Genomic DNA, 14,369 nt, shown 5'->3' with positions numbered 1-14,369 from the left:
GTCAGGAACAAACAGAGAGTCAGGAACAAACAGAGAGAGAGGAACAAACAGAGAGAGAGAGGAACAAACAGAGTCAGGAACAAACATAGAGTCAAGAACAAACAGAGTCAGGAACAAACAGAGTCAGGAACAAACAGAGTCAGGAACAAACAGAGAGAGAGGAACAAACAGAGAGAGAGAGAGAGGAAGAAACAGAGAGAGAGGAACAAACAGAGAGAGAGGAACAAACAGAGTCAAGAACAAACAGAGTCAAGAACAAACAGTCAGGAACAAACAGAGAGGAACAAACAGAGAGAGAGGAACAAACAGAGAGAGAGGAACAAACAGAGAGAGAGAACAAACAGAGTCAGGAACAAACAGAGAGTCAGGAACAAACAGAGAGTCAGGAACAAACAGAGAGAGAGGAACAAACAGAGAGAGAGGAACAAACAGAGAGTGAGGAACAAACAGAGAGTCAGGAACAAACAGAGAGAGAGGAACAAACAGAGAGAGAGGAACAAACAGAGAGAGAGGAACAAACAGAGAGAGAGGAACAAACAGAGAGAGAGGAACAAACAGAGAGAGAGGAACAAACATAGAGTCAAGAACAAACAGAGTCAGGAACAAACAGAGTCAGGAACAAACAGAGTCAGGAACAAACAGAGAGAGAGGAACAAACAGAGAGAGAGAGGAACAAACAGAGAGAGGGAACAAACAGAGAGAGAGGAACAAACAGAGTCAACAAACAGAGTCAGAACAAACAGTCAGGAACAAACAGAGAGAGGAACAAACAGAGAGAGGAACAAACAGAGAGAGGAACAAACAGAGAGAGAGGAACAAACAGAGTCAGGAACAAACAGAGTCAAGAACAAACAGTCAAACAAACAGAGAGAGAGGAACAAACAGAGAGAGAGGAACAAACAGAGGAACAAACAGAGAGTCAGGAACAAACAGAGAGAGAGGAAGAAACAGAGAGAGAGAGGAACAAACAGAGAGGAACAAACAGAGAGAGAGGAACAAACAGAGAGAAGGAACAAACAGAGAGAGAGGAACAAACAGAGTCAGGAACAAACAGAGTCAAGAACAAACAGTCAGGAACAAACAGAGAGAGAGGAACAAACAGAGAGAGAAACAAACAGAGAGAGAGGAACAAACAGAGAGAGAGGAACAAACAGAGAGAGAGAGAAGAGGAAACATGGAGAAAGAGAGGAACAAACAGAGAGTCAGGAACAAACAGAGAGTCAGGAACAAACAGAGAAGGAACAAACAGAGAGAGAGGAACAAACAGAGTCAGGAACAAACATAGAGTCAAGAACAAACAGAGTCAGGAACAAACAGAGTCAGGAACAAACAGAGAGAGAGGAACAAACAGAGAGAGAGAGGAAGAAACAGAGAGAGAGGAACAAACAGAGAGAGAGGAAGAAACAGAGTCAAGAACAAACAGAGGAACAAACAGAGTCAAGAACAAACAGAGAGAGGAACAAACAGAGAGTCAGGAACAAACAGAGAGGGAACAAACAGAGAGAGAGGAAGAAACAGAGAGAGAGGAACAAACAGAGAGTCAGGAACAAACAGAGAGAGAGGAACAAACAGAGAGAGAGGAAGAAACAGAGAGAGAGGAACAAACAGAGAGAGAGGAACAAACAAACAACAAACAGAGAGAGAGGAACAAACAGAGAGAGAGGAAGAAACAGAGAGAGAGGAACAAACAGAGAGTCAGGAACAAACAGAGAGAGGAAGAAACAGAGAGAGAGAGGAACAAACAGAGAGAGGAACAAACAGAGAGTCAGGAACAAACAGAGAGTCAGGAACAAACAGAGAGTCAGGAACAAACAGAGAGAGGAAACAAACAGAGAGAGAGGAACAAACAGAGAGAGAGGAACAAACAGAGAGAGAGGAAGAAACAGAGAGAGAAACAAACAGAGAGTCAGGAACAAACAGAGAGTCAGGAACAAACAGAGAGAGAGAACAAACAGAGAGAGAGGAAGAAACAGAGAGAGAGGAACAAACAGAGAGAGAGGAACAAACAGAGAGAGAGGAACAAACAGAGAGTCAGGAACAAACAGAGAGAGAGGAACAAACAGAGAGAGAGGAACAAACAGAGAGAGAGGAACAAACAGAGAGAGAGGAACAAACAGAGAGAGAGGAACAAACAGAGAGAGAGGAACAAACAGAGAGTCAGGAACAAACAGAGAGGAACAAACAGAGAGAGAGGAACAAACAGAGAGAGAGGAACAAACAGAGAGAGGAACAAACAGAGAGAGAGGAACAAACAGAGTTAGGAACAAACAGAGAGAGAACAAACAGAGAGTCAGGAACAAACAGAGAGAGAGGAAGAAACAGAGAGAGAGGAACAAACAGAGAGAGAGGAAGAAACAGAGAGAGAGGAACAAACAGAGAGTCAGGAACAAACAGAGAGAGAGAAACAGAAGAAACAAACAGAGAGAGAACAAACAGAGAGAGAGGAACAAACAGAGAGAGAGGAACAAACAGAGAGAGAGGAACAAACAGAGAGAGAGGAACAAACAGAGAGAGAGGAACAAACAGAGTCAAGAACAAACAGAGTCAGGAACAAACAGAGAGAGAGGAACAAACAGAGAGAGAGGAAGAAACAGAGAGAGAGGAACAAACAGAGAGAGAGGAACAAACAGAGAGAGAGGAACAAACAGAGAGAGAGGAACAAACAGAGAGAGAGGAACAAACAGAGAGAGGAACAAACAGAGAGAGAGGAACAAACAGAGAGAGAGGAACAAACAGAGAGAGAGGAACAAACAGAGAGAGAGGAACAAACAGAGAGAGAGGAACAAACAGAGAGAGAGGAACAAACAGAGAGTCAGGAACAAACAGAGAGAGGAACAAACAGAGAGAGAGGAACAAACATAGAGAGAGGAACAAACATAGAGAGAGGAACAAACATAGAGAGAGGAACAAACATAGAGAGAGGAACAAACATAGAGAGAGGAACAAACATAGAGAGAGGAACAAACATAGAGAGAGGAACAAACAGAGAGAGAGGAACAAACAGAGAGAGAGGAACAAACAGAGAGAGAGGAACAAACAGAGAGAGAGGAACAAACATAGAGTCAAGAACAAACAGAGTCAGGAACAAACAGAGAGAGAGGAACAAAGAGAGAGAGGGAACAAACAGAGAGAGAGGAACAAACATAGAGTCAGGAACAAACAGAGAGAGAGGAACAAACAGAGAGAGAGGAAGAAACAGAGAGAGGAACAAACAGAGAGAGAACAAACAGAGAGAGGAACAAACATAGAGTCAGGAACAAACAGAGAGAGAGGAACAAACAGAGAGAGAGGAACAAACAGAGTCAAGAACAAACAGAGAGAGAAACAAACAGAGAGAGAGGAAGAAACAAAAGAACAAACAGAGAGAGAGGAACAAACAGAGAGTCAGGAACAAACAGAGAGAGAGGAACAAACAGAGAGAGAGGAAGAAACAGAGAGAGGAACAAACAGAGAGAGAGGAACAAACAGAGAGAGAGGAAGAAACAGAGTCAAGAACAAACAGAGAGAGAGGAACAAACAGAGTCAAGAACAAACAGAGAGAGAGGAACAAACAGAGAGAGAGGAAGAAACAGAGTCAAGAACAAACAGAGAGAGGAACAAACAGAGAGTCAGGAACAAACAGAGAGAGAGGAACAAACAGAGAGAGAGGAAGAAACAGAGAGAGAGGAACAAACAGAGAGAGAGGAACAAACAGAGAGAGAGGAACAAACAGAGAGAGAGGAACAAACAGAGAGAGAGGAACAAACATAGAGTCATACATAGGAATGCAAAAGAGAATAAACTAGAGGTGAAGGAGTGGGAAAGACAAATGGAGGAGAGGAGCGAGGGAGCATCAGGAAAAAGCCAGGAGAAAGAGACGGACAGAGCAGGGGGGCGAAAGAGAATAGAGAGACTGAGAGAGACAGAAGGATATAAAAGAAATGGAGTCTATAAAGATAAAGAGAGCGACAGAAGGAAGAGAGAACTGGTCCTCACCATATTGGAGCCCTTCTTGGTCCAGGTAAGTGTTAGAGGAGGGTTGCCGGCCCATTTGCAGTTCAGAGTGACATCAGAGTCTATGTCCACTGTCACTGGCCTGGGCTCCACTACCAGAATAGGACCAACTGGGGAGAGAGGGGGAGGGAGAGAGAGAGAGAGAGAGAGAGAGAGAGAGAGAGAGAGAGAGAGAGGGGGGGGACTTTAATTTAACCAGGTCAGCTACTGATAACAAAGTCAAATACAATATAAAAATGACCACGTAAAGAGAAATGAAAGACAGACAGACAGACAGACAGACAGACAGACAGACAGACAGACAGACAGACAGACAGACAGAAACAGAGAGAGAGACAGAGAAAAAGAGAGAGAGAGATAGACAGACACACAGACAGAGAGAGAGACAGAAAGAGACTGACAGAGAGACAGACAGATGCTATTTGCCAGCCATGGAGGTCTAGTTAGACTCACAGTGTACATCGACCAGGATGCTGACGTTGGTTTTGCCCACGGCGTTGAACACTGAGCAGGACACTGGCTCAGTGAAGAAGGAATGGTCAGCTTTGGTGGTGAACACACTCTCTCTGGCTCCCTGCAGGATCACTCCACCTTTAGCCCACCTGAGAAAGAACACACATATTGTATGAATAAACATGTACTGCCAGGTTTGGTTCCCACATTGGTCAAACACTTGGTCACCACGACTAACACATGTAACTACCCAAACACAGTTCCAGTCAAAAGTTTGGACAAACCTACTCATTCAAGGGTTTTTCTTTATTTTTTACTATTTTCTACATTGTAGAATAATAGTGAAGACATCAACACTATGAAATAACACATATGGAATCATGTAGTAACCAAAAAAGTGTTTAAAGAAATCAAAATATATGTTATATTTGAGATTCTTCAAAGTAGCCACCCTTTGCCTTGATGACAACTTTGCACACTCTTGGCATTCTCTCAACCAGCTTCATGAGGAATGCTTACAGTAAAAATAAATAAAAAATCTTGAATGAGTAGGTGTGTTAAAGCTTTGGACTGGTACTGTAGATGAACACAACTATCCAGCCAGACGAATGCACAGCTAGAGAGAGAGGCAGGTGGGCATATACTGGAGACAGACAGAAAGGTGAACAGATACTGTAGGTAGATAGAGGACATACATGTATCCCATGATAGGAGGGTTGGCGGAGGCGGCGCAGGTGAAGGTAACTCTGTCCCCCTCTAAGACGGAGCGAGGCTCGATGGACAGTGTCACCGTGGGGGGGTCTGGAAAGAGAGGACACACGGGGTTAATGAGGCACACTGACAACATAAGCAAATAACAGAGAGAAGGAGAGAGGAGGGGGGCAGAGAGGAAAAAGAGAGGACCCCCTCAAGAACCCCCTCAAGGGTCCTGGGCAGTGATCTAAGTGATGTACTGGTTTTCATTAGGAGCTGTTGTCTGTGAATAACATCAGATATTCAGTCATCACAGTCTGTCATAAAAACTATGTCAAGCTAAGGGGAAGGTTATGAACAAGTCTTCAACGAATTCCTTTGAGGGTGACTTACGGTGTTCGTTGAGGGTGACTTACGGTGTACGTTGAGGGTGACTTACGGTGTACGTTGAGGGTGACTTACGGTGTACATTGAGGGTGACTTACGGTGTACGTTGAGGGTGACTTACGGTGTACGTTGAGGGTGACTTACGGTGTATGTTGAGGGTGACTTACGATGTACGTTGAGGGTGACTTACGGTGTATGTTGAGGGAGACTTACGGTGTACGTTGAGGGTGACTTACGGTGTACGTTGAGGGTGACTTACGTGTACGTTGAGGGTGACTTACGGTGTACGTTGAGGGTGACTTACGGTGTACGTTGAGGGTGACGGTGGTGTGTTTCCCGGCGGGGATAGCCAGGTTACTGGCCACACAGCTGTAGTTCCTCCCTGTGTCTGTGTCCACTGGGTGGATGGGCAGGAAGCTGTGGGTCGTCACCCTCTTCCTGTCCGGGAGCACCTCCTGATGGAGAGAGATGGAGGGAGGGAATGAAGGAACAAGGATGGGAGGGACAGAAATGGTCAAGAGAGGGGTAGCGATGGACTCAAGAGACGACAGCCAATACAACGATGAGAAAAGGTAGGAGTAACAAAGTCAGTCACTGTGTGTATGGATTTGAGTGTGTGTGTGTGTGTGTGTGTGTGCGTGCGTGCATGTGATATGTACGTGTATGTGTATGTGTGTGGGTGCATGTGGGTGTTATAATACTATGTGTTTGCATGTGTACACGCTTGTTTCATTGACTCACGGTGGTGCTGACTGCTCCATCTACAGGGATCCCATCTTTCTGCCACTCTATCATGGCAGGGGGCTTGGCCCCGCGGGACACACAGCTCAGGTTATAGTGGTCCCCTGCATTCAGCAGCACCTCAGGGGCCCCGTCTATCACTGGGTCATCTGGGGGGACTGGAGAGGACAGGGGGGTTAAACACATGCATGTACTGAAATACACACGCATACACACACACAACCACACACACAACCACACAAACACACACACAACCACACAAACACACGCACACACAACCACACAACCACACGCACACGCACGCACACGCACACACACACACACACACACACACACACACATGCAGTTGCTGTATCTTACTGAGGACGGTGAGTTTGGCTCTTCTAGAACGTAGCGCAGCGTCTGGGGCCTGACACTCGTACAGGGAGTCATCAGACAGCTCAGCTGAGATGATCTCCAGGTTATACTGGCCCAGCTCCTGCACCCGCAACACACGGTACCTCGGCCAGGCTGGGGGGAATGGAGAGAGAGTCAGACATAGGGACAGTCAGTGGAGGCTGGTTAAACGATAAATGAGCAGGGCAGGCTCATTTGGAATGTATAGAAGGTAATGATAAACAAAGAACACAACCATGCACATATTCGTATGTATGCTCTCTCTCTCTCTCTCTCTCTCTCTCTCTCTCCCTCCCCCTCCCTTCCCCCCCTTCTCTCGCTCTCTCTTCTAGCGCTCACACAGCTCAAGTGGTGCTATACATTCTTACCAGCAGGTGGCAGCCGTGCTCTCTTTCACCAGCAAGAGAAAAGAATGCATGCATTATGACAACAACGTTTTAGAGGACTCCAAACGGACAGAAATGCTGGTGAAGATTTCATGTCCTTTCTCTTCACAAATAAATTCCATCGGAATCATTCCGTCACAGTAGAATGTACTGTATATATATCCATATGCTTCAAATGAGCTTACCCTCCCATAACCTTGTGTGTCCTTGTACCTGACATATCATGTGTGTCTGTATGTTGTCTATGCATGTATTTGCATGTGAAATGTCGAGAGAGAGAAAGCTTATGGGAGGGAAAGAGATCAAGGCAGCGAGGGAGAGAGGCAGGGAGAGAGAGAGCGAAGGAGCGAGGGAGAGAGGCAGGGTGAGAGAGAGGGAGAGAGGGAGAGAGGCAGGGTGAGAGAGAGCGAAGGAGCGAGGGAGAGAGGCAGGGTGAGAGAGAGCGAGGGAGAGAGGGAGCATGTGTATGATGGAACCAGTGTTCATTCACATGTTTCTATTTAAAAGCTTTGGCTTGAAGCACTGAACCATTACAGTATCAATATGATTGAAAGAGAGGGAGACAAAGAGAGAGAGAGAGAGAAAGAGGGAGAGAGAGAGAGAGAGAGAGAGAGAGGGAAAGGAATGGTGAGAGGACAGATGAAGAGGAGCAGCAGAGGAAGGGAGGGAGAGAGAAATGAGAGAGTGTTTGAGGAAAAGCAGAGACAAAGAGAGGGAAGAAGAGCGAGTGTGAAGGAGAGGAAAAGAGCGGCAGAGGGGGACAGGGGGAGAGAGGGAGGGAGAGAGAATGAAGAATCAGTGAGGGGTTGAACAGAGGCAAAGAGAGAGAGAGAGAGAGAGAGAGAGAGAGAGAGAGAGAGAGAGAGAGAGAAAGGGGGAGATAGAGGGAGAAAGAGGGAATGAAGTAGGAAAAGAAAGAATGTGAGAAAAGCAACGAGTTTACATTTTTTTGTATTTTCAACAAGCCTTATTTCTTACAGATAGGGGAGACAGAACATGTGTGTTTGTGATAGAGATAGGTATAGGTATAGAGAAATTGATGGACAGATAGAGAGAGAGCCTGGCAAAGAGAAAGAAAGAGAGAGACAAAGAGGGAGAGAGACAAAGAGAAAGAGAGAGAAAGAGGGGGAGGGTAGAGATAGAAAGAGGGGGAGAGGTGGTAGAGAAAAGGTAAACACCACAACAGCATAGAATGACAGACAGGGCGATATACAGAGAGGCCTTGTAAGCAGGGCGACTAGAAATGATGGGTGTTGGGTGTTGTTGGGTGTTGTCAGGGGGGAGGAGGGGTCTTAGAGTTGTTGTAGTCTCACCCCTGAGGTCCTCTCCGATGCCCAGGGCCAGTCCATCCTTGGTCCACTGCACAATGCCCGAGTAGTTAAACACAACACAGGACAGAATCACCCTCTGGCCCAGCACCACCGACTGGTCCGCTGGCTCCTGGGAGAAACGCGCTGTCCACACTGGGGTAGCAGAAGGAGGGAGGGAGGAAGGGAAAGGGGGAGCGAGGGGGAGAGAGATGGGGGGGAGAGAGAGAAGGGTGCATAAGCATCAATACAAACCTATAACATCACATTTTGTTACAAGCCCACAGCTGTGTTGTTGTTAGATTGTTGTTACAGTAGATACATACAGCGTCATCATACACAAACTGAGAATAAACTGTTTAAAGGGGCCATGTAGAGACAGAAAGGTGCATTTCACTCATTGGAGTTTTTGTGGTAAAATTAGTAGCTAGGCCTAAAAGTTCAATTGTTCTCCAGCTACTACGATCTACAATTTCTGATGGTGTGTTTGATATGGTTTCTCGTTCTCCTTCAACTGAAGACAAGGATAACTAGTTGGAGATCGAGGGAGCATTAAGACATCGAGACATAGAAAGATTAGGAAAATAGTGAGAAAAAGATTTCAACAATGGAGAGAGAGAGATAGAGGGGGAACGAGGGAGACATGAGACATGAGCTGATTCAGGAGGAGAAGAGATCAAACCCTTACGATTTAACCCATTACGATTTAACCCATAGAGTCTCACCCCATCTCCCAGTCCCTCATGGCTTCCCTGTCTTAAACCTTTCTTTCTATCTTTGTCTTGCTCTCTCTTTCTTTCTCTTTCTCTCTCTCCATTCCTCCCTACAGTATGAGTCATCTCACAGGCTTCCTCTCTCCCTCTCTCTAACGTCTAACTACAGTACATGTCATTGTCTCTACTCCACAGGGCTGTTCCAGCTCTACTGAGAGCCACCATAGTTCTTTCTGCAATGTAAACCTGTACTGTATTCATCTGATGAAGTGTTGTGACTGCTTGTCCAATCTGAAAAAAGTTGTGTTCCATGGTACATAATGACATGCGCTGTAATTAAACTGCTCATCAAGACCGCTAAACAATGAGAGACTGACAATCCAAGTCAGATTTATGTCGAGCAGTCTTTTGGTTGTGTTGTTGTGTTTCTGTTGTCCGTCTCTCTCTCTCCTTCTCCCTCTGAATGTACCGTACACATGCAGTGCAATGTACTGTTTTCTTGACTGGACTGGTAAACAATGAAAGAATGGCAATCGAATTGCATTTCTGTCTCACTTATCTGTGATGTTTCTCCCCTCCCTCTGTCTCGCTCTCTCTGAATGTGTATCGTTTTTATTATAACGTATACATGAAATAACACATATGAAATCATGAAGTTACCAAAAAAGTGTTAAACAAATCAAAATGTATTTGAGATGTTAGATTCTTCAAAGTAGCCACCCTTTGCCTTGATGACAGATTTGCACACTCTTGGCATTCTCTCAACCAGCTTCACCTGGAATGCTTTTCCAACAGCACTCCATCAATCTCGTTCTTGGTCAAATAGCCCATACACAGCCTGGAGGTGTGTTGGGTCATTGTTATGTTGAAAAACAAATGATAGTCCCACCAAGTGCAAACCAGATGGAATGGTGTATCGCAGGCAGAATGCTGTGGTAGCCATGCTGGTTAAATGTGCCTTGAATTCTAAATAAATCACTGACAGTATCACCAGCAAAGCACCCCCACATCATCACACCTCCTCCTCCATGCTTCACAGTGGGAATGACACATGAAGAGATCATCCGTTCACCTACTCTGCGTCTCACAAAGACATGGCAGTTGGAACCACAAATCTCAAATTTGGACTCATCAGACCGAAGGACAAATTTCCACCGATTTAATGGCCATTGCGCGTGTTTCTAGGCCCAAGCAAGTCTCTTCTTCTTATTGGTGTCCTTTAGTAGTGTTTTTTTGGCAGCAATTCAACCATGAAGGCCTGATTCACACAGTCTCCTCTGAACAGTTGATGTTGAGATGTGTCTGTTACTTGAACTCTGTGAAGCATTTATTTGGGCTGCAATTTCGGAGGCTGGTAACTCTAATGAACTTATCCTCTGCAGCAGAGGTAACTCTGGGTCTTCCTTTCCTGTGGCGGTCCTCATGAGAGCCAGTTTCATCATAGCGCTTGATGGTTTTTGCGACTGCACTTCAGTTCTTGAAATGTTCCACATTGACTGACCTTCATGTCTTAAAGTAGTGATGGACTGTCGTTTCTCTTTGCTTATTTGAGCTGTTCTTGCCATAATATGGACTTGGTCTTTTACCAAATAAGGCTATCTTCTGTATGCCACCCTGAACTTGTCACAACACTGATTGGCTCAAACGCATTAAGATGGAAATAAATTCCACAAATGAACTTTTAACAAGGCACACCTGTTAATTGAAATGCATTCCAGGTGACTACCTCATGAACAAGGATGCAAACTGGTGAGGGCCCAAAAAGGTGACACTTTTTTAGTTGTTGCACTGAAACATGCAAAACATCCATGCTAGGGGGAAATGCAGGTTAACTCATTAAACAACAAAGAATATGATCTACATGATCCGTCTCTGTGTGTAAAATAAAAAGTGGTTAATGTGAACCTAACTCACAGCTACAAAATGTAAAGAAAGCAACCCAATGTTATTTGTTGCCTAAACTTTACTGCAAATGACACTCAAGTCTTGAGAAAAAACAATCCACTAATATTTCAGTTAGCCATGACAGCCTTTATAATAGAATGCTTGTGACCACACACATCTAAATATTGCACTTGGGAAAAACACATCTTAAAGTAGAAATAGAATGAAACAAACAGACATTCTATTTTTGCTCTATTATAGTGGCCACTACAGCAGACATCGATCAAGTGCACAAGGCTACATGTGTGCAGAAATAACGTTCACTGAGTTAAAAATATATAATCTCCCCTCACTCACTCACCCACATGTGTTACTGTCAAGTTCAACACAACAAAAACAATATATTTGGGCTACACTGCACATTATTACATTGAACACTGTCTGCCTGTGGACATCTGTTCTACGATGTGCCAGCAAAAGTGAGAAAGAGGGAAAGTGTGTTGCGATCCTTTCACCTCTATAGAGGCATCCAGTTTAAGCCAGGCCCAGCTCCAGCTACACTTGTTTAACAAACAACACCTCATTTACACCTACTTCTCTCATACTTAAAATTAACCACATACTGTAGAGGGAAAACATTAGTTAACAGGTTAGTTTGTTAGTTAGTCCACATTTCACACAGATTGCCAGGGTACAGTAATCAACTAAACGCATTATAACTTGAGGAACGGTAAGGAGTTATATACCAGTTAATACTATAGTGAATTGGTTACGTTACTAATGTTAGCTGTCTGACTTAGTTAGCAAGCTAATTTTCACACCATAAACTCAATTATTTGATCAGATAAGTTGGCTAATGTTCCTCGACATTTCTCTGACTAGCTACGGCGAATTCGATCCAGCGAGCAAGATACTTAACAATGCTAACAATACTTGTTCCACCACACTTTCTGCCTCACCTCAAACTTTCCAAATGCTAGTAGTTTTTTGGTTACAGCTCATGAAGTACGTTTCATCACCTTCTCACCCCTTGTCTCCGTGTTCAGGCTTCTCACCTAATGTTACCTCTTCGTTATCGTTCAGTGGACGCGCCACTGTAACTGACAAGCTGCCTTTCCAGAGCACTCGCTGATGCTGTAACTAGTAAGTTGGTTGTCTCTTCTCTCTTCAGTCGCATGCTGCGCTGCATTCTGTTGTTACGTGAATGATTGGCTGAGCCTTGGATACAGCCAGTATTGCTCCAAACGCGCATCACTCGTTTGCTTACAGCCAGTAGTGATTCCAACCTTTCTCATCGGATCAACACAAATCACGTGGGTCACCTACTTTGGATTCAAAACGGCGAATTTCACCGAAAGTTGACGAGTTTGCATTCCTGCATGAAGCTGGTTGAGAGAATGCCAAGAGTGTGCAAAGCTGTAATCAAGGCAAAGGATGGCTACTTTGAAGAATCTCAAATATAAAATATTTGGATTTGTTTAACACTTTTTTGGTTACTACATGATTCCATATGTGTTCTTTCATAGTTTTGATGTCTTCACTTCAATAGAAAATAGTAAAAATAAAGAATATGGAATGAGTAGGTGTGTCCAAACTTTTGACTGGTACTGTAAATACACTACCGTTCAAAAGTTTGGGGTCTCTTAGAAATGTCCTTGTTTTAGAAAGAAAAGGTAATTTTTTTTGTCCAGTAAAATAACATCTCAAATTGATCAGAAATACAGTGTAGACATTGTTAATGTTGAAAATGACTATTGTAGCTGGAAATGGCAGATTTTTATAGAAAGAGGAGTGGGAGGCCCGTTGAGGACTTGTGAGGCGTCTGTTTCTCAAATTAGACACTCTAATGTACTTGTCCTCTTGCTCAGTTGTGCACCGGGGCCTCCCACTCCTCTTTCTATTCTGGTTAGAGCCAGTTTACACTGTTCTGTGAAGGTAGTAGTACACAGCTTTGTACGAGATCTTCAGTTTATGGCAATTTCTCGCATGGAATAGCCTTCATTACTCAGAATGATGGTCCTCTGTACGCCTATGTAGGCAGTTTCCAGCTTCAATAGTCATTTACAACATTAACAATGTCTACACTGTATTTCTGAACAATTCGATGTTATTTTAATGGACAAAAATGTGTTTTTCATTCAAAAACAAGGACATTTCTAAGTGACCCCAAACTTTTGAACAGTAGTGTCCATATATACAGTTAAAGTCGGAAATGTATATACACCTTAGCCAAATACATTTAAACTCAGTTTTTCTCAATTCCTGACATTTAATCCTAGTAAAAATTCCCTGTCTTAGGTCACTTAGGATCACCACTTTATTTTAAGAATGTGAAATGTCAGAATAATAGCAGAGAGATGTAACGACCATTGGTGGAAGAAGGTGAGGACCAAGATGCAGCGTGGTAAGTGTTCATCATTAATTTAATAAACTGAACACTAAATACAACAAGGAACAAAAGAAACAACCAAAACTGCTCCGTCAGGTGCAAAACACCCTAAAAAGAAAATACCTACCCACAAAACCCATGTGGGCAAGAGCTACCTAAGTATGGTTCTCAATCAGAGACAACGACAGACAGCTGTCCCTGATTGAGAAGCATACCCGGCCAAAAACAAAGAAATATAAAAACATAGAAAAAAGAACATAGAACGCCCACCCTAGTCACACCCTGGCCTAACCAAAATAGAGAATAAAAAGCCTCTCTATGGCCAGGGCGTGACAAGAGAATGATTTATTTCAGCTTTTATTTCTTTCATCACATTCCCAGTGCGTCTGAAGCTTAAATACACTCAATTAGTATTTGGCAGAATTGCCTTTAAATTATTCAACTTGGGTCAAACGTTACGGGTTGCCTTCCACAAGCTTCCCACAATAAGTTGGGTGAATTTTGGCCCATTCCTCCTGACAGAGCTGGTGTAACTGAGTCAGGTTTGTAGGCCTCCTTGCTCACACACGCTTTTTCAGTTCTGCCCACAAATTTTCTATAGGATTGAAGTCAGGGCTTTGTGATGGTAACTCCAATACACTGACTTTGTTGTCCTTAAGCCATTTTGCCACAACTTTGGACGTATGCTTGCGGTCATTGTCCATTTGGAAGACCCATTTGCGACCAAGCTTTAACTGATGTCTTGAGACATTGCTTCAATATAGCCACATAAGTTTCTTTCCTCATGATGCCATCTATTTTGTGAAGTGCACCAGTCCCTCCTGCAGCAAAGCACCCCCACAACATGATGCTGCCAACCCACGTGCTTCACGGTTGGGATGGTGTTTTTCGGCTTGCAAGCCTCCCCCTTTTTCATCCAAACATAACGATGGTCATTATGGCCAAACAGTTTTATTTTCTTTCATCAGACCAGAGGACATTTCTCCAAAAAGTACGACCTTTGTCCCCATGTGCAGTTGCAAACCGT

General features: G+C 44.0%; 1 protein-coding gene across 1 annotated transcript in view; it reads right to left on the bottom strand.

Annotated features, from left to right (window-relative positions):
* The window catches only part of LOC112261000 (kin of IRRE-like protein 1), a 35,932-nt gene that overhangs the window by 7,498 nt on the left and 14,065 nt on the right, over positions 1 to 14,369 (bottom strand). The window contains exons 2-8 of the mRNA XM_042328317.1: positions 8,363 to 8,512; positions 6,628 to 6,777; positions 6,268 to 6,425; positions 5,831 to 5,981; positions 5,142 to 5,247; positions 4,447 to 4,595; positions 3,976 to 4,103 (exon numbers count right to left, since the gene is read on the bottom strand). Of these exons, the coding sequence (XP_042184251.1) occupies positions 3,976 to 4,103; positions 4,447 to 4,595; positions 5,142 to 5,247; positions 5,831 to 5,981; positions 6,268 to 6,425; positions 6,628 to 6,777; positions 8,363 to 8,512 (992 nt within the window). The remainder of the gene's footprint in view (positions 1 to 3,975; positions 4,104 to 4,446; positions 4,596 to 5,141; positions 5,248 to 5,830; positions 5,982 to 6,267; positions 6,426 to 6,627; positions 6,778 to 8,362; positions 8,513 to 14,369) is intronic.

This window comes from Oncorhynchus tshawytscha, linkage group LG10 (genome assembly GCF_018296145.1).
Source record: "Oncorhynchus tshawytscha isolate Ot180627B linkage group LG10, Otsh_v2.0, whole genome shotgun sequence".
Classification (NCBI taxonomy): Eukaryota; Metazoa; Chordata; class Actinopteri; order Salmoniformes; family Salmonidae; genus Oncorhynchus; species Oncorhynchus tshawytscha.
The sequence above is the reverse complement of the archived record's forward strand: the minus strand, read 5'-3'. Positions and strand labels throughout refer to the sequence as shown.